Source organism: Hipposideros armiger, unplaced genomic scaffold (genome assembly GCF_001890085.2).
Source record: "Hipposideros armiger isolate ML-2016 unplaced genomic scaffold, ASM189008v1 scaffold_714, whole genome shotgun sequence".
Lineage (NCBI taxonomy): Eukaryota > Metazoa > Chordata > Mammalia > Chiroptera > Hipposideridae > Hipposideros > Hipposideros armiger.
In genome coordinates, this window is record NW_017732064.1 from 747,622 (window position 1) to 769,002 (window position 21,381).

Sequence of the window (21,381 nt, forward strand, 5' to 3'; positions counted from 1 at the left end):
TCTGCTTTAAAAGGGGCTCTGTCCCACAAAGCCTCTGAACTAACCCCACTAGGGAAAGGGTCGCTGAGTCACCCTGTCTGACCCATAGGTTGCCATCTAGTGGCCATTCAACAGGATCATCTGAGGTGACTCGGTTCTAACAACAGTCCTGTGAAGAAACAGGCTTGGGAAGTCGAAGCAATCAGCCTGAGATTTTTCAGAAAGCAGCCACATCTTCTATCCATTTCCCCCTGCTTTGCTGCGTACCATGTATAAGAAAACTCACAGACGTTGCAGAGCAACAGTGCCACACCGCTACAGAGCATCACTTCCCTAAACAAAATATACACATTATCACGGGATCACTTCTTATTTGAGTTTTGCTGCCAGGAAACACATCAGAAGCAACAGAAATCAGGACAGTAATCCTCAAAGGTTATAAAATCAAAGGTAGTTCTCCCCCATTACCCAGAAAGGGCCTTCACCCCTTTACTTAGTTATTAGCCCAAAGGAAGTTTCCCAGCCCATCATCAGTTCTATGCAAAGTTAGCTATAACTCTAACAGACTTTGTTTGTTTAGATTAAACATCCCTATAAAGCTTAATTCAGAGGTAACCTTAAACCCACATGTTAGAACAAGGCAATAAAACAAACGGTCAGTTTAAACAAAAGCTGTGCCTTCACTGACTAATGACCTAGGGGACAGACATTCCCTACCAGCTGATGCCACTTCCTCCAACACTCACAAAACCCAGCCCTGCGGAGTCCCTGCCCACAACGCCCCTAGACGGCGTCAAGGGTGGTTTCTGAGTGCCCAAGTGTACGCCACATTTTATCACTTCACCTTCCTGGTTTTAGAAATGCTACCAGACACACCCAGGAAGTGACCAAATTGATTCAAAACTCTCTAGTTCCAAAACCCATGCGTGGGATTTCTATTTCTAGCATACTCCCACTGTACAGTAACAACAACAAAAAAACAGCCTTTTAATCAAATCTACTAGTATATGTAAATGCAGGTTTTGTCATGTACACTTTAAAGTTTGAGTCTGAAACAGTTCACTGGACAGGTTTAACAAAACCAAAACTGAGCAGAAAGGCAAAAGAATCCAAAATAGAAGACAAAACAGATCATTCAAAAATGGACTACTCTCCATCTTAAGAGCATATAAATGGTTGGCCAGAGTTTTCTTAGTTACTGGGTGCACTTATTTAGTTAACTCAAATATCATAAAGAGAAGTGGCCTTATTACTTTTGGATCTTTTGCCAGAACATTGCTTTCAAGCCCCAGGCCCAAATGGACTTTGTCTTGTTCATGGGTTTTGTTTCCCCGGGACTAGAATACTGCTTGGCAAATCACTGCCATTCAAATATTTGCTGAACAAATGACAAATCGAGAGAGGCTGGAGGGAGTGGGGGGTAGAGGTTCTTAAAACATGAAATTGGTCTATTTTTGAACTACAAAGAACCTTACAGGTTATTATGAGTAATCATCTCCACAGCGTTGATGAGGAAACCAGTCTCAGAGATTTGTATCACAAAAAGAAAGTAGGTTCTTCAATGCCTTTACATGGACCAGGCTTGTCACTGCACCCTGAATTGCAAGGACCAAGTAGCAGCATTCCATAGAAGCCTACTGTCACCACCTGTGTCATACACAGTGCCAAGCAGAGTCCCCAACAAGGAGCCTGTGGAGTGTTCCCCCCAACCCCAAACATACATATAGACCTCTTCCAGGAAATGACATATTTCATTTCCCAGGTGGTGAGGCCCTGAAGACACATGGGCGAGGCCTGGCAATAATCTTTTTAAAGGCAAATGTAAAAAAGAACACAGAACTCTACAAAAATGGATGTTACACTCTTAAGAAAAATGAAAATGTGCCTGAAAAAATGTTAACAGTGCCTCCTCTGAAGCCTTGAAATAAAATCTTGATAAGGCCATGCAGTCATCATTACAAGGACACTTCAAAAAAGAGTAGCCATCATGTACTCTATTCAGAGAGCAACAAAGAAAGGCAGGAAAACAATGAGTTAATAGGCTTAAAACTGTAAGGAGCTGTTTGCTAACACAATACAATTTTTAGAGATTTCAAGGACTTAATCCTAAATTCTAGAGCATGCTGAGGGGAAAGCGTAGTTTTAACAGGGTGATTTGCCTTTTACCTAAACTCATTTGCCATCAGACAATAGCAGTAGAGGAAGAATCAGAAGTCTTGGGTTTTCTTCCCATCTCTGCCACTTACTTTTACAAATCACGTATCCCCTCTGAGCCTTGGTTTCCTCCCTTGTAAAATGCACAAGGATCAAGCCTAATCTGTCTAGGCAGCTGTGAGGCTCAGATGGGAAAACAGTGAGAAGCCTTCATAAACTACTAAAGCACAAAGCAAATAAAGTATTATCAACAATAACAAATGGGTAATGACACTAAAAGCTGACATATTCCAAAATTATTTAAATAAAACGATAAAACCATTTCAACTCCAATTTTAATCTACTAAAAATCAAAGTCTATTATTCCTAGTTAAAGTGAAAAGAAAAAAACAGAAGTGATTCAAAGTACTCTAGATCAAAGATACTATGTTAAGAATTAGCACTTCCCCTTCTAATGCAATTTGAAATGTTGAGTCATCCACCTCAACTGTATCCTTCAAAGAATATAGAACAGTTTTTCTTGAATGAAACTTTTAGCACACACACCACCACCACCACCACCACCACCACCACCACCACCATCACCACCACCACCACAAGCACAAAGTACACACATAAAACCACTGATTTTTTTTCCTTATTCTGGGCCAGGTAACTCAAACAAGATCTCTATTACTATTTTTTAATCACTAAAGTAATGAAGTTCCAATTTTGCCAGAAATTACAATACATAAAATAGAAGATATTAAACATTTTTACTTATAAGTTTTATGTTACTCAATTTTTTTCACACTAACTGTAAACCAGATGCTAATAAGCCTTTGCTTTCAGAGCTCTAACCCTGTGCTAATAAAGTACCATTAGACAGACATATGGCTACTGAGCACTTGAAATGCAGCTAATGCAAATTTTGATATACCATAAGTGCAAAATATACATCAGATTTTGAAGATGTAATATGAAAAAAGAATGTAGAAGAGCTCATTGATTTTTTTTAAAATATTGATTACATTCTACAGTATTTTAGGTTAAATAAAATACATTAAAATTAATTTTACCTGTTTCTTTTTACTTTTTTTAATGTGGCTATTGGAAAAATTTTAATTACACATGTGGCTCACATACATGAGAAAAGGCTGGTATACTTCTATTGGACAGAGCTGCTCTAGAGGAATACTAAAATAAATAATATACATTACATAAAAACTTTAATTGCTAACATTCAACCATAATAGCCCTCCCCTTCTCATCTTGTAAAAATGGAGCTTGGTCTTTACATCCATGGCCACAGGTGATGCCTGGCCAGGTCACCTGGCCTTCCTCAGTCACCCACCCCAGGCTCTCTGAGATCCCAGGGGGCAGACAATCCGCTTGGGAGGGCAAGGACCCCCACAGTGCAACTTCTGGACTTACTGTAGAGAAGTCATTCCTTTTAACCACTCCTGTAGAGTAAAATAACCCATATTTTGTGCATCCAATTTCCAAGCTAGGACAAGCATAACTACCTGTTAAAACAAAACAAAAACAAAAAATAGAAAGCCCAATCAAATCAGAACGACAGATCTTATCAGTTAAACACATTAACATCTTGTCAAATGCTTCTGTTCCCGGTAGTTTAGTCACTGAAATGTGAACAAGATAACTTCAGAAAATGAGTCCAGTTTGGCAAACATCTAGAAGTTTGATAATTCAGTCTGCTGACAAGGGCATGGAGAAACATATACTCTCATTTTGCATGATGGTGAAGTGTGAAGCGATTAACCTCTCCAGAGGGCAATTCTGCAGGATCTACCAAAACTAAAACCAGTTACTTACTTGGTAATTCCACCTACGGAGAGTTACCTATAGACACACCTGTACATGCATGCAAAGGTGCAGAGTCAACAATACTTACTGCAGTATATGTTTAGTAGCAGGAGATTGAAAACAAACACACGTCTATTAACAAGGGGCTAGTTAAATACCTCTTTGCTAAATACACTCCATACAAAGGAATATTATGCCACCATTAAGACAAATAAAGTAGATCTATCAGTACAAATAGGGAACAACCTCCAATATGTATTTAATGAAAAGAGCAAGATGCAGAACAGAGTGTTAAAAAGTAAAAAGGTGGGTGGTGTTGTATACAGTGGGGTTGTATCACAAATACATTCATGTTTATAAATATGCAACTATACACACCGGGGGAAATTATTTTAAAGTAGCCCGACATTCCACTTAAATGGCGCCATGCCTGGAATGAGTACAGGGGGAGCAGCGTGGCCCAATAACGTCTCAGCGGGGGCCACACAAAAAAATCAAAGTCACCGCTATGATGGTAGGGTTAACTGTACTTTTTCTGTTTAAAATTTCCTTTCATCAAATATCAATTAAACCAGTACATACCCATTTTTTCAAAGTCACCAGGTATTTTAGATTTTAAAAATCTAGATTACTAGGTAGATTATGGGGACTGATTAGTACCGTATTTGCCGGCGTATAAGACGATTTTTTGGCCCTGAAAAATATGCCTCCAAGTGGGGGGTCATCTTATACGCCAGGTACACTTCAGATAGACTGCCCATAGTGCTTGCCCCGTGCCATAGTGGCCTCCCGATGCCCGCCCACTTCATTCCACATACCGTTCAGGCATCAGCAGCGCTGCTGGGTGTATGCTCGGCTGTTATGCAATTTTGCTGTTATGCGATTTTACCACACTCGCAAAATCTACGGTACCAGTCTATAGAGTGTGTTTTCTTTAGTGAATTACCGGTATGTTTACCGGTAATAAACTTGCACTGTTTTATGTATATGTTTGATTACATACAGCCTTGTGACAGTTTTCCTGCATGTCATAAGCATTTGAATATAAATTAAAATGTTGAAATCAAATCTGATATTGTTTTACCTTTTATTTGGTGTGTGGAAGGTGTGCGGAAGAGGGGGTAGTCTTATACGGCGAGTATATAACAAACTCTGTATTTTGAGTGGAAATGTTAGGGGGTCGTCTTATACGCCCAGTCGTCTTATACGCCGGCAAATACGGTAAATCAATGCGTCTACATATTATATACATCATCATAAAATAAGATTGTGAACTAGGTTAAAAAATGGTAACTTAAGAGGCTGAGGGGGTACACAGAAGAGTTTCCCAAAAAGAAGAGGTTATATGTTCTTTGAAATATTCACACGTTAGTGAATTTTCTCCTCATCACTCAGCTTTTCTTAGAATTCTGACTCCTGTATATCCATGGACTTAGGTGAACAACCCCACATTTTCTAATTCAAATTTGGCATGTTCTCAATATCTATACTCAATCCTCTATTAAAAAGATTAAAAATTCCACATAAACACTTAAGTTAAAAAAAATGGTAAAGGCCCAAGAACACGAGTATACATGAAATATGTCTGAACTGCTAAGCAGATAGTCACAATGTTTCTTTACACAAAACACACCTATGATAGCTAATAAGGAAGCTAACTACTTAAATAAAGGATTTTGCCAGTGCCTTAGTAAATGAAAGCAGGCTTGAATTTTACAAGCCTGCTTAAATTTCATAAGCTATAAATATCGGGCAAGGTGGGAGTTTTAAATAGTTTAAAGTGCTTACTCATCGATGAAGACAGCCTTTTAAAAACTTTTTTGCCACCTGTTTTTTCAAATGTTAATATTTCTGAAATTGGGATATGTCCACAATTAATGTCATCTTAAAGTTATTTAGCAACATTTTTTCTTTCTTAGTAATGATACAAAATAATACAACTTCTATTAATGGCATCTTAGAATTGAAGTACAGCAATAAATACTTTAAAATAATATTCTAAATTTGGTCTTTTAGTCTTCAACTTGCATGACTCAACATTTCAAGAATATTTCTATCTCTACAGAAACAGAGCGTTAAAGGGCTCACAAGTGCCCAAAAATGAGTAATAGTAGCAGCTCCTTTTTATTGAGTACTGGTATTTGGGGGTGAGGAACTTTGAGGATCTGACACCCCCCTCCCCTTCTTTTTTTTTTTCAGTTAGAATCAACATCAGCACCTCCTCCCAAACAGACAGGCCTTTCCGCCTGAGAGTAGATGCTCACGTAGTCCCCCTCACACCTGTAGTCTCCCAACCTCCTCCTCCCCACTGGCCCTGCTGCCCACCCCTCCGATCGATCGATCCAACAGGAACTACTGTCCTCTGGGTGAAATCTCTGGATCCCCTCTAGGGTCCAACTCACTCATACTGTCCAGGAAACACCCTGCCAACCTTGGCCAGGTCCGGTCAAACACTTTCTTCTTAAAGTCAGTGAAATGTTCTTTTCTATGTCTGCAACTAGTCTGTGGACCAGATCAGGCAAAACTCTATTGACCCAGTTGTCCCCAACCTTTATGCCAAATTGAATAATTTATCAAGATACCTGAACTAGATCACACTAAAATTAAAAATACAAGACAAAAATCCATGTAGTAAGTTAGAGACATTCCAAAGGCTCTTTGGAAAATTTAAAGTGTTATTGAGGGAAATTGGTGGGGGACAGAAGCATAGAAAAGTACTGAGAAAAAATAGTTTTAATAAAAAAGTGTGACGTCTCAATGCGTACTTTTCGTTAAGAGCATGACATACATGCATGGACACTAGTTACCTTGCAAACAGTCTGAATGAAGGCGACGCTCTCTTGAGATCTCTTCCAGATCATAAATTCAATTAGGATCTAAGACATATTTGTTAAATTGGAGGCTAATGCAATATTAAACTGCACAGCTAATGATCTGGGCATTTGTATGAGCAGAATTTTCCATTTTAGTGCAAGAGAGAAGATAGGGGAACAGGAAAAAATACTCAATAATAACATGTTAAGAACTAGGCAAAAATAATTAAGCATATAAAATAACTTCTAATTAAATTTTTAAAGGAAGTACTTAGGGCCTTTACACTAAAAAGCAATAGCTTTCTAAGCTAAATTCAAATGGAAGTGAAAGAGCTGTGAAAAATTCTTGACAATTACAAACTATCAAAAAAACCCTTGTGAATAATTATTTAAAGTTCTGGATAAATTCTACATTAGACTACTAGAACAACTACGGAGGGAGACAAAAGGACACAATGCTATGACTTGGTCCCCCATGTGATCTATTATTATAGGTACTCATGCCCACATCACTTTTTTTAAATCTAGTTTAATTACTTTATTACTGTACCTTTTAGAAATTAAACAACAGAGACAAAATGACTGCAGTGACTCTATACCAATTACACCAAAAAACTTCACTTACAAATCAAATTAGAATTGGAACATATTTCTTAGATTGCCTCATAAAAACTAACACACCAGTACTTCTTTGTTGTTGCTTTATTAGCCAAGGGAGAAAAGGCGTATGAAAACCAATCAATTTATTCACCCAACTTTGTAAGTCAGACTTACGTTTTCTGGTTCAACACCAATGTCTTCACAAAATTTCTCCATGCCTTCAGGACCTACGACATCATCGGTGCCTGTGATGAAATGCAATCTTATATAAATTAAATCTAACCACATACACTATTACTACTGTATTATATTGTCAAAATATTCATTATTAAACTAAACTAAAATCAGGGACCAGCCGAGTGGCTCAGGTGGTTAAGAGTTGGCTTAAGAGCGCGAGCTCTGAGCAACAGGGCCACCGGTTCAATTCCCACATGGGCCAGTGATGCTGCGCCCAAGCTGAGCTGTCGCTGAGCTGCCAACAGGCTGCTGGCTCAGCTGGTATAACAACAAGATTGCTTGTTCGATGGTGGGCTACGCCCACCTGCAACTAAAACTGAACTTGGCACCTTGAGCTGAGCTGCTGCCCAGATGGTTCAGTGGATAGAGCGTGCGCTCTTAACAACAAGGCTGCTGGTTCAATTCCTGCATGGGATGGTGGCTATGCCCACCCGCAGCTAAGATTGAACACAGCACCTTGAGCTTAGAGGCCACAAGCTGCCGTTGGGAAGCCAGATGATGACTGGCGCTCTCCACAACTAAGACTAAAGAACAATAACTTGGCTGGTCCCCTTCCCCAATTCCCCAATAAAATCTTTAAAAAAAAAAGAAAAACTAAACTAAAATCAAATAACACTTAAGGGCTATCACTCCTTTTCTGAAGAAAGAAATCACTGAGTATAAATTGAAAAATATTCGGGAATTTCAGTTATATCATTAAAGGATTCTGCTCTCTGCACAATCATTTAAGTCAATTTATCTCCATGTCCTTCAACCTATGGACATATGGTATATATAATTTATGTCTAAAGATAAGGCTACCTGAGTTCAATTTCTGCTCTTTATTAACATAGCTTAAAGCTCTATTCATATTTTGGTTATAATTGCTGTTTCAAAGAACTACATAAATGGTCTTTATACAATTAACTGAGAAATAACACAATTGTTTCTTTTATACAGAAAAATAATCAAGTAGTCTTTCTGTTCTTGATAAGGCAATAGAGCTTTCCTCCCATTCTAGCTTTAGCTTTGTTTCTTCCTAAAAGAACTGTCCCCCATGTTCCATCTCTACTTTACTCCCATTCATTTTTCAGCCACTGCAATCCGGTTTCTGCTCGTCTCTCCACTTAAACTCTACTTGCCAAAGTCACCAATAACCGCCTAACTGCCAACTCTAATAGACACAGTCCATCTTTATTTTGTTTGACCTCTCTGTGATATCTGAAAGTTTGAAGTTCTTTCTTCACAAAACTTGTCTCCTCCCATGGCTGCTGCAAAGTGCCCTCTCTCGCCTGCTTCCCCACAACACCTCTTCTCTTGTAGCTTCTTTATGGGTTCCTTTGCTTCTCCCAACTTGTTCAATTCGTAGTATGGCGTTCCATTCTTAAACCTCTGCTAGTCCATTCTATACACTCTCCTCAGGAAATTTCAACCATACTTGAGGTTTCAGGCACTACCCAGATCTCTTTGTAGCCCACACTTTCCCCCTTACTTTTGAACTGTCTCCCACATCACTGTCTGGCTACCCCACCTCTGTAACTGCCACAACTCAACTCACCCTCTGCCCCAAATGTACTCCTCCTGCATTTCCCATTTTCAACCACCCCCTCGCTGAGCCCATCATCTCCCCATGCCAAGCCTGCTTATCCTCCTGTATTTCCTCAATTGGTGGCACCACCGCCACCACCAAAAATAGAAACCTGAGAACCATCGGGTATCTCCCTTCTCCTACACGCTCTATATCCAATCAATGATCAAGTGTGCTGCCAATTTTCCTTCCCAATATATATTTTTTTTAAGCTGAGCCATCCTGCCACCTGTTGGCAACTCAGCGGCTGCTCAGCTCGGGCCAGCAATCGAACTGCTGTTGCTCAGAGCTCAAACTCTTGAGCAAGCTCTTAACCAACTGAGCCAATATTTCTTAATTGCACTTATCCTGCACTGACCTACTCAGGCTTCCTTCTCTCACTTAGATGACTGCAGCAGTCCCCTGAAGAACTCCCTAATTCCATAGCTTATCCCCCTCAGACCCATCCTGCATACAGCCACCCTGGCTTAAAATCCTTTAATGGCTATTATTTAAAGTCCAAAGTTTTTGCCTATTAAATAAGGTACCCTATGACCTGGTGCCTCTCTTCCTCTTCAGCCTCGTATCTTTCCACCTTCAAATTACATTTCTTAGAAATAAATGAATCAATGAATGAATATTTCTGAGTGAATAAAAATTAAGACACAGAAACACTTACTTAGCTGTGGTTTGCTCTGAACACACATCCTAACACACACCCAACACCATACTACTCTTGTGGCCTCAGCCCACCTTCCTCTCCCCTTGCCCCATCCTCCCTGGCTAACTCCTTCAAACTTCAAAGACTAAATCAGACAGGCAGCCTCCCCAATATCCCCACCCCCACCAGCAAAGACTGGGTGTCTGGCAGTCATCTGTGACCCCATGAAATGCTAGGAATCATAAACTACAATTAATGTATAAGGGGGTTGTACTCAACAAAGGATGAATATTAAAATCACCTGAACATTTGTTTGAAAGTCTTATGTCACTTCTCTGCTTCAAATCCTTGTCTCCCCCTAAACTCTAAACTCAGACCCTTCCTCATAACCTTTTCACAATGGGCCAAGACCCTCATGGTCAAGTGCCCATAATTATACCATGCTATGTCACTGAGGCATACGGGCCCCACTGCCTCCTTTGGTAGCTTTTAATATCTCTTCCTTCGCTGACACTTAGCACCTGCTCCTGGTCCCTAATCTCATTTGGAGAACAAAAAAAAAATTTCCGCTACAGAGCTTAATCCAAAAACATAACTAAGGGCCCATAGTCGGGACTTGTACACCTCATGACCTGCATATGTGAGCTTTAGTGTAACTTTGCACGATGCTGGCACCTGTGTACTTGCTTTAATTCCTTATTCTTAGACATACTCCCAGAAAGTGGAAGTTATTAGATAAATTGTTTATAAAAACTGGTCATTTTCATTCTAATAAAAAAGAAATGGGATTCTGGTTTCACATGGAGGTCTAAATTATAGTCCCCCACCTTCCTCCCACGGCCCTTTCTAAAGTCACGGAGAACTGAAATACCAAAGTACAAAAGGGGGTAAACCTATAACTACGGAGAACAGGAGCAAGAGCCCCCAGTGGAGTGGGCTCATTTATTAAATTTCTGAGCAACAGATACTGAGTTGATAGGGATTTAAAAAGGTGAGAATGTGCAAAGGAGGGCTGCGTTAACTGGCCAGGCAGAAGCTGGAGGACCTGGGCTCAGGCTACAGGAGCCATGGACAGCAGAGAGCAGGTCTAAGAGTGGAACTGAGAACTCTGGAGAGAACTAAAGGTCCATCCATGTGAAACAACTGCACCACCAAGGCACCTGCGTCCCGACCACTCCACTTGGAATTAAAGTGCAGGGAGTCTGCCCAAACCAGCTGGCTCTCTCCTAAGGAAAGTGGACACACCATGGGTGGTAAAGCCCTCCTCCTTCTAGCATCTAGGGGGCCTGGGAACTCACAGCCTGCTCCCACAGACTCACCCTACAGCACAACCTGTCAGTCATCCTTGAATAATACTGATCTATAGTTTTTATTCATGTGGTTGGGATATTAAAAGTGAAACAGTTACCACTTGGGGCTTTTAATTATTCCCAGTTTCAAACCATTCTCCCTACTGATGAGATACACGAGATTAAGGAAAAGGGGGGATTTATAAAAATAGGGATAGCCACGACCCACAGAAACATCTTAGGGATGAACTATAAGAAACCACCCAGCAGGGATCTGAAGGAAACTAAAGAATGTGGCTTAAGCTTTATCCCAAATGTCATCTTTGTGAACAAAACGAAAATTATCGCCTGATCTCTTTTTAAAAAAAACAGAAGTGTGGCTTATACTATGGAAAAATTCATATTTGCTCACAAAGGAAGACACACAAAATAATCAAAATAGCTGTGCTATAATGGTGGGATTAAGTATGCTGTGTCTGTGTAATATTTACTTTTTATATTTCATAACAATAAATGTGAACCAATGAAAGAGAACAAAAGATCTTCATAATCAAAGTGACAGAAATATGAGAAAACTCTTAATTCATTTCAGCACCCATGTACCAAACACCTGGAAAACTGCCAACTACTTTTACTACGAATACAAAACATCTTCAAGAAATTCGTGTTTTTTATGACGTAAATGCGAAAACAGATAAATTCTCATACTATGTGTTTGTCCTAGTGTCCGTGCCCTGCAAACAAAATTCAGCTCAAACAGGTTCGAGTAATGAAGGGGAATTCACTAGCAAGATATTGGGATAGCTCAGAAAAATCGAAGGCACTACCGTAGTAGGATCGTATCCTTTCAAGTCTATCACGGGAAGAGAAAGATGCTCTTCTCCCAGCTTCAATCTGAAAATTCCACGAGCTTTTATCTGACTGGCATGGCCTAGGTTACCTGCCAGCCCCCTGGAACAATCGCTGTGGCCAAAGAGGCAGGCAGCTCTTACCAGAAAAAGGGTAGGGTGGGGGAAAAGGGCAAGATCAGGTGGTGGGAGGAATCCTGTCTTGGCTATCCAGTAGAAGGGTATCAGAACTAGTTGTGAACAATGTCCTGAAGGACAAAGAAGGCTATATTCAGCTAATTAGGGGGCTTTAAAGATGTATAGCAGCTTGTCAGATGGAAAATGGAGAAAAGCACCAGGCAAAGAGATGGCAGGGAATTGGTGCTCTTTCATCCCATTGGAAGCAGAGTTTTTTAAGTGGGGTGGGGTGGGGGTGGACTGATGACAGCAAAATTGTTTTGAAGGTTGCGGAATAGTCAAGTTAATAGGAAATAAGATAGGGAACAGGAAAGGTAAAAGAAACTTCAGCTCAAACTTGTCTGAAAATTTTTCTTTTTCTCTTTTTTATACCATACACAGCCACAATAAAAAACAAACCCTAGATTTCAGTATTACACGATCCAACCAATTATAATAAGTTGCAAAAATGGGACTGAATTTAACACATTTAAATGACAAAACAAACATTTTCTGCCAAGTGATCTTTCAAAGCAGACACTTAATATAAAAAATTCCACTGCAGCACTACATAAAGGTTCAAAGTAGCAAAGCTTATTTTAACTTTGATGTGTAAATCAAATAACCATCCAGTACCAGCATTCTAAATAGGTTTCCTAGCAATCCAAAGTATTTCTCCCAAGTGCATTTCATCTTTTCAGTTCCCTTCTAGTGTTCTGAATTCTTTGGCTTAGCTGCTGGCTATAAATAGTGGGACATTTGGTGATTTGTTTCAACAATGTTCTCTCTCTCAAACAGGGACACACACACACACACACACACACACACACACCCCACCCCACCCCCCAAATTCAAAAAGTACACATTTTTTAATTCCCTAATCACCTCTAAGGTAGTCCTTACTTTTGATAATGAGGATCGGTCTCAGGTGATAGAAACCATTACCTACCTGCATACTCATAGAACCACTCTAAACACCTCTTACTTGAAAAGGCTTCTTCTTCAGTCTTTATTCTAGTTGAATCATATTTTCTATACATGCTAGAAATTGAGAAAGCAGTTTTAAGTCATTTAAAGTAAAGACAGCGAGTTCTTTTAAATAGCAGATAGATTTTATTCATTTACCCAAACCACACATCTATTCAATCAGTATGTCAAGTATATTTTAAGTATTTTACTTCCTGTTTTTGAAGCTTCGGCTTTTATAACTACAGTTTTAAACATCGTCACGCCCAACACAGAATTAACTGGTAAGCACTTAATACAGGTTTTTCTCTGATTAACCAATAATCCACAAGAACTGAATAGAACAGGTATTTGACAGACTCCCTTCTACCTCACTAGTCAGAAATAACTACAGAATGACAGTGCGATACAGTGTTTTCTTCAGTTGATGACCCTAGCACTCACTTATGTCTCCACATTAAATGCTCCTGACCTCTGTGTCTTACAAGTCAGGTTGGACACAGGGCACAGTCAAAGGAAAAACCTGTCACTGTTAGACACCTCAAGGGACCATTAAGGAAGTAAAAAGAAACATTAAACTATATCCAAGCCTCCAGGGGAAAAAAACATCAGGCGTAAGGTTGATGAGATAAAGTTCCTTGGATGGTTTCTTGATTACCATAACCTTAAAAACCTCAGGAGAGAGAAGTATAGAGAAACCCTGGCTCCTGCCATTCTCTTAGAATTCCCTGGTGTTATGAAGACAGCACTGACTCGGGAAGCATGGCAGCCTCCTCCTGCAACACCGAGGCCTTGCAAAGGATTTCATAATGACCTGGGGCTGGGGACTGACATATTCCTCCTGGAGGAAGGGAGAGGATGCAGTGTCTTCAAAACAGCGATTTGGTAGAAAAATTATGAGTATATATTTTTCTTATCCCTCATTTATATATAAATTGCCTAAATAGTTATACACATTTATGAATATATTATAGTTTTTATTTACATAGTATGCAATATAAAAATCATATATATTTTTAAATGAGCATTTACTCATGACCTAGACATTCACCAGAGTATCTGTATATACCTCTGATTAGAGATTCTGAGTTTTAATACCAAAAAAAAAAGAACATGGTCATAGCGTGTTAAGATATTGAAACTGCAAACCACAAATTTTGTATTTCTTCTATAAAAGGTTGCCTTTCTACCTGGGAACAAAGGTGGATACTGGCCAAGGGTTCAAACAGATATGTTCCAATCTTGGGCCTAGATATTCCTATCGCAGCTCAAAGTCTATAATTGGTCAATAATCTGGAGATCAATATATGACACTGTAACATTTGAATTGCTTAAACATACTCTACATAAAAAAAGACAATGGAGGGCCGGCCGAGTGGCTCAGTTGGTTAAGAGCTCACTCAAGAGTGTGAGCTCTGAGCAACAGCGGTTCGATTCCCGGCCCGAACTGAGCAGCCGGTGAGCTGCCAACAGGTGGTAGGATGGCTCAGATTAAAAAGAAAAAAAAAAAAAAAAGGACAACGGAGTACCATTCAGCAAATAAAAGAAAAATAATATTGGTACATGCTATTACATAGATGAGCCTCAAAAACATTAAGCTAAGTGAAAGAAGCAAGACACAAAAAGATCAATTATATAAAATGTCCAGAAAAGGCAAATCTGTAGAGACAGAAAATAGGTTCATGGTTGCCTGGGGGTGGGAACAGCGAGTGACTGTGAATGGGCATCAGGGATCTAACTGGGATGATGAAAACCTTTGAAAACTGGGTTGTAGTGATGGTTGCACAACTCTAACAACTTAGTAAAAATCACTGAGTTTGTACACTTAAAATGGATGAACAATATGGTACATAAATAAAGTTGTTTAAAAAAAAAAAAAAGACCAAGAATGAAGCTCAGATAATGCTATTTAGCTCCCTCTCCCTTGGGTGACCACAGAAAAGCTGTCAGTAAGAGTACCGCACACCATTCTGTAACTCAACTACCAGTTAAACTGGCTTTAACACTGGCTTTATATTAGGCTGTGGTGAAAAAATAATACATGCTAATATACAGTCACAAAATGCAATGTGATCAATAGAATTTAACAATTCCCCGAAAATCACATGGATACCACCAAGAAATTATATCAAGTAACCTGGCTTCATAAATCTAAAAATCACTGGTCTAAATATTGCTAATGATTATCTTCTAAATCACTGCTATCTTCTTTTAGATAATATTTTCTCCTCATTTGGAATATGAACAGAGACGTTATTTTCACATTTTCAAAGTCCATCTCTCTATCCCTCCAACTGAGGTGTAGCATATTTAAGTAATATGGGAAGAATGAAACAGAAAAATTTCATCTTGATTTACAGATGTGAAAATTCAGGCCCATTAGTGAAGTGGCCTACAGAATAAGAATGGAGGGAGATAGAAAAAAGCAGAAAGGATTAAAACTCTGATGTCTGTTCATCGTTTAAAACAAAACAAAACAAAAAAAAGATAACAAACTTATTAGAGTGAAAACCATAAAAATGCCTAAAACAAATCTAACAGACCTTTGGAGTTACCAAAATTAACAGTGCACTTTTCTGAAAGAGAAGAAGTTCAAACAGTCTTGTTTTTCAGTTTCTAACCAATTCTCAGTCCTCTAATAATAAACCTCAGCTCGGCTAATCCTCCAGGCGGGCTGAGAGGATTCAATCCAGGCAGCTCTGTCCAGCCGCGGTGTCCAGGTCCCTTGCAAAGGCAATCATGGGGTTCCTGTGATGGCATTTAGTGAGACTCTCTTACAAAACAGATACGTACCAATCCCGTGGTCCTCAACAGGCACAGACAGCAAGCCCTTAAAAGGAAAGAAAGAAACTCTACACCAGTTTTGGTGGATCAGTGTACTACGATAAAACTTTAATTTCTAAGAATTCAAATTACCTAATTTGTTTTTATTTTACAAACCCACGCATAAAATCAGTGACAGGAAATAATTACACTTATAAAGTTCACCTGGCAGAACCAGAACACTGTTCCGGTTGGCATTTGTCCACTTAGAAGACCCACACCAGACTGGGTGGGAAAGTGCCTCGCTGACACGTATGTCATCGATTTTTATCTACTGTCTCGGCAACATACCTGTCATGTCTACTTTTCTTGGCAGATAAATCATCTCCAGAGGCAGGTCTTCTCTTTTTCCTTGGCGGCATCACTTTACTAAAGCAGTCCGAAGAACCACAAGACCGCAGACTTCCTGCAGAACAAAGAGTCAAAGGGTACACGGTTAATGCAGGCCACATGACAACACTTCAAAAAAAAAAAAATATCCCCACCAAATCAGAAACCTTCCTGACTGGTATTGTAAACAGTTTAGGTGTGATCTGTAAATGCTACGAGGTGAAAAAAATGGTTCTTAGTTCCTCGCTGAGAAACTGTTATGGTCAAGAAATAAACCTAGCAATGACAAATAAGTTAATACTTTCTGCCCAAACCCACACCAGAAATAGAAGTTATCACAACTTCAATTTACTCTCCCAAAATACCAATGTACATCATCTCAGCTTTCAGCTTCTCTTACATGTCGATGTTCCTTCAGAAAGAATTGCACTGCTATCTCATTTATGTACTTTGCTAGGCAAGGGCCAGCTCATCCAGTCACCTCAAGTCTAAACTACATACAAGAATTCAGTCACAACACTCTTCAGCTTTAAAAGGTATCGATTGGGGTTTGGGTTTAAAACAAACAAACAAACAACAACAAAAAACCACAGGATTTGGATTTTTTGGAAAGAAGCCTGACATGATCTTGAGCAAAACTTCCATAATAATTTTTAGGTTTTTTTCTGCCACTTTCGGTCAGGGTTTTCAGAAACATACCTTTCATTTGGTTAAAAAAAAAAAAAAATATATATATATATATATAAAATAAATATATATATATTAAAATCACAGACAACAACATCGAATCGTATTACTGAAACCTTACTATGAGCCAGGCCCTGTTTTTAACACTTACTCACGTGTATTAATGCACTTAACATCATGAGCTTATGAAAAAAGAACCATCATTACTGACCATGCAGATGAGAAAATGGAGGCAGAGAGTTAATTAGTGGCAAAATTGAGATTCAAACCCTGACAGTCTCACTTCAGGCTGTCTTAAACCATTATAAATTACAAGACAATCGTAAGATAATTAAAATACCCCCATCTTGGCACAAGTACTATCAGATATGTCATTTGGTTCCCACAATAACCCTGAATGATAGGCAAGGCAGAGATAATTATCTCTACTTGGCAGATGAGGAGAATGAAGGCTTAGGCATTCAAGCAACTTTCCAAGGTCTCGGAAGTGTTAAGTGATGAATTCTGGCCCGCATATCTTTACTCCTTCCACTGGCCTCTGGGTAGAAGGCCCTGGGGACTTCTCAGTGAGCCCTGCGGACAAGAGCTTCGGGGTGCCGGGCTTGAATGATTTGCATCCCATGGACGAGTTCCAGCTCTTCACCTAACTATGTGTGTGGCGTGGTCAATCACTGACCCATTCTGGGTCTCTGGTCCGTGTGAAGGATGAGAACTGTGGCAGCTACCTCTCAGGAGTTTTCTGAGGTTAAACGTCCATTCAATAAGTGCTCAGGTGCCAAGCACTGTGTGTACACAGATGTTGGAGATGTCAAGAAACACGATCTGAGTGACATAATGGGTGATGCCCATGGAGCTCAGGCTGGGCCTCAGCGCTCACTAGGTCCTCACAGCGACCCTATGATGGAGGTATTTGTTAGCATCCCCATTTTTACAAATGAAGAAACTGAACCAGAGAGATTAGGTGACAGATGGAAAGCAGTACATGAAGTTGAGGCTCGAACAAGCGGCCTAGCAGCAAAGGCCAGACTCCCTGCCACTATTACTGCCACCTCTTCTAGGCCATAGAAGTCGAGACTGAGAAGCAGAAAACTGAGGACAGCACCCTAGGGAGTGTGGGTTTTCAGGGGCTTGGGAAAGGAGGTGAAAACCAGAATAGGGAAAAAACCTAGGGCACTGTCATGTCCTGGGAGCCAAAGGAGGAGACAGTGCTTCGGGGAGGGAGTGGTCAGCGGCACACAGAGGTCAGCTCAGGAAGGCGCGAAGGCACATCCTGCACTGCGCAATCAAGGTCAGGAGCAATGGGTCAGCGAAGAAGAGGCCAGACGGCGGTGGGCTGGGAAAGGCTGTGAGAAGAGGGACTGAACATAAACAACTCTTTCTAGAAAGCCGCTCGGAAGGCAGGGAGAAAGTTGGCAGAAGCTAACAGTCACAGCCCCAGGAAGAGCAATGGTCAGGACTGGAACCTAAACCCCAGTTTACACAAAGGCTTCCACTATTGTGCTAAGTTCCCAGGGTGATACATATGCTTCATGAACATACCAACCAAGAGCGCTTATTCTGTTATGAAATAGGACTACAGCCTGAATGAGGTGTCTGCCCAGTGCCAAGTACTAGATAATGCATATGCTCGAAGACCCTGCTTGCTTCTCCAGCACAGAAGCAGACCCCAAACAGGGCTAAAAAGACGACCATCGGCCACCTCTCCCGGGGGTCCAACCAGGCCTTTCAGGGGAGGGAGTGAAGGGTTTTTCCGAGACATAATGCACCCCCAGATGTCTCTCCCCATAACAGCAGCAAGGACTGAAAGAGGAGCCAGAGACAGCGATGCCCACCACCACAAGCGCCTCCTTCATCCTCTCTGTGAAATGGTGGTCCTGTTTACAAACACCACCAAAACACAGGCAAAGGTCCCAAGAGGTGCAAAGTGACCCAAGCTTTTGCAGACTGCCAACATTCAAGAAAAAGATTTTTAGTCTTGCCCATTAATGCCTTGGGGTGGGGCCGGCAAAATGAAAAAGCACAGCCCATCTAGCTGAAAAGCCTACTGCACTATTCAGAAATGAGTCTACCTTACACCTGGAGGCTTGTTTCTCCAGCCCTGGATGTGTTGTGTGTGAAGGAAAGGCATTTTCTTCCGGTACTGGTCATGGTTTGGTCCTGAGCACCTGGTCAGGCAGTAACCTCTCCCTTCCACCAGTGTTTGTAGAGCACAAAGGAAAATGCACTTATCTTTTCAGCCCGTGGGAAGAGAAACACTATTTAAAATAATGTCTTCACCAATATTCACCAATAAAGGTTAATCCACCAGCTGCTCTACTATCTGCTTCTTCATAGAAGCACTGGTATAATGTCAGGCTTTCACTGAATCTCACTTGTCAAGAGTAGAAACATACAAACATTGTAAGTTAACCAACTTTTTTAACTTTCTTTTATTTTTTTCCTTATTGATGAATGCTTTCTGTTAAAAAGTTTCACAAATCACCTTTTCTTGCATCTGTGTAAAACTTATTCATATTTGACCCCCAAATCATCCAAAATTTAACATTTTATTCTTTCACTTATTCGACATTTTTATCTTCTAGGTAAGAACCATTGCTTTTGTTTAGATCTCTAATCATCAGCTTGAGCGAGCGGCTGTTATAAGGCCATCTTTCCTAAAGAAACAATGTCTGTTTGCTTCCCTGATGCTCATTACAGCTCAGGCACCCACTGGCTCACTGATCCTCTCGCTTTCACCTCACAGGAAGGATGAGTCAAATTCACACCCCAGTGACACTGCAAAGAACTACACAGCACAGCTTCTCAGGCAGAACCCTAGCACCTATGGCAGTGAAAAGTTCCAGACTACAATTTTTTTAATGCTGAGGGAAACTAAGTTTACTTAAAATAATGTGCCAACATGAACCAAATCAACAAAATACACAGAGAACACAACTCAAGGTGTGTTTGCCCCAAGCTCTCCACCCCAACATGGCTTCAAGGACCCTACCTGAGCAGAGCAACAAACAGGGTTTTTAGGTACAAAAGTACACCTTGGTTTGCAGGGCCCTGTTTGGTTCACCTGTGCATACGCAGCAGCTAACGCAGCATTCTAGTACAGTAATAATAAGTTATATACATTGAGAATCCTACAGCAGACTCTCAATAAATATTTGCTGAATAAATATGTTCCTAAAACATGTATAAATCAAATGCTGTTAAAAATTCAGTGTATTTCCAGAGATTTAAAACACTTATGAATAAATAATACACCATCACTTTGGATGTTATTTCTACTTCTCAGTAAAACAAGCACTTTAAGTTTCCTGGCAGGTAAGATTTCTTTTTTAATACAAATATTCTAGAATATTTGCCTCTTAAAATAATTCTGTGCTAAGTATTTTTATAACAAGAATACTTAAATTTAAATGAATATGTTTTACAAATTTGTATTTATCTGTCTAGTTACTGACTCAACTTGTATCACAATCACAAAGAATGAGCTATTTTAAGCCTTTAAACCTATCTACTTAGATACAAAAATCTGCCAGAGGCAAAATATTAAAGCCAATGTTTTAAATAATAATGATAAAGCACTTTTAAAGTTATCTTATTTATCTTCACAAATCTGAGAGGTGTTATTACCACCCCAATTCTACAGGTAAGAAAACTGACTGATAACACCTGAAAGTTCCAAGATCAATAAATACTTAACAAATAAAAATGACTGTCTAATGAACTTTAAGATACCCAGAAGTTAATTTGAAATGATGAGAGCTGCAAGTTTTCATTCTCTCACAATCATGCAAGAAAAATAGTGACGAAAAAGATTTTAGGGAGCCATCGTAAATCTAAGAAATGTTTCACAAGAACATATGAAAGAAGAAAAAACTTTCTGTAATAATAACAAAGGATGAGGAAGAAGAGAAGAATTAACCTCAACCAGTAATCCCAAACTATGATTCAGGCTCCTTAAAATTATCTGGATTGATAGTCTCATGTTGAGCCTATTTCTCTATTAGATGAACAGTGAGTAAAATCAACCCTCCCAACTCTCCCATCATTAGAAGCTCTTTCTGGATGTTGGGGTTTTTATATAATCCTTAGGAAGGCAATAAAATTTGTTTATAATTTTTACTCAAGGGTTATGATTTTAGTTCAGGTTTATTTATTTTTTATTTAGTGTTTAAAGAGAACAAATAAATTCTTCTATTAATCAACTATATTTTCAAATAAATCAGGGAGAGAATGAATACAACCATTCTTCCCACATTAAACAATTAGAAATACTGTCAACATTTTTCAACATATCTATCCTAATATTTGGCCCCAGAAAATCAATTTTAAAAAGTAACTTGAGGGCCGGCCGAGTGGCGCGATGGTTAAGAACTGGCTTGGGACGCCAGAGGGCCCCGGTTTGGATCCCACATGGGAGGGCCAGTGACACTGCCCTCTACAGCTAAGATGCTGAACAACAGCTCAACCTGGAGCTGGGCTGCCGTGAGTC

General features: G+C 39.8%; 1 protein-coding gene across 7 annotated transcripts in view; it reads right to left on the reverse strand.

The window, feature by feature from the left end:
• The window catches only part of DCUN1D4 (defective in cullin neddylation 1 domain containing 4), a 67,699-nt gene that overhangs the window by 21,363 nt on the left and 24,955 nt on the right, over positions 1 to 21,381 (reverse strand). For all 7 annotated transcript variants that reach the window (XM_019627136.1, XM_019627138.1, XM_019627137.1 and 4 more), the window contains 4 exons: positions 16,170 to 16,284; positions 13,039 to 13,130; positions 7,527 to 7,597; positions 3,547 to 3,638 (listed from right to left, as the gene is read on the reverse strand). In XM_019627136.1, the coding sequence (XP_019482681.1) occupies positions 3,547 to 3,638; positions 7,527 to 7,597; positions 13,039 to 13,130; positions 16,170 to 16,284 (370 nt within the window). The remainder of the gene's footprint in view (positions 1 to 3,546; positions 3,639 to 7,526; positions 7,598 to 13,038; positions 13,131 to 16,169; positions 16,285 to 21,381) is intronic.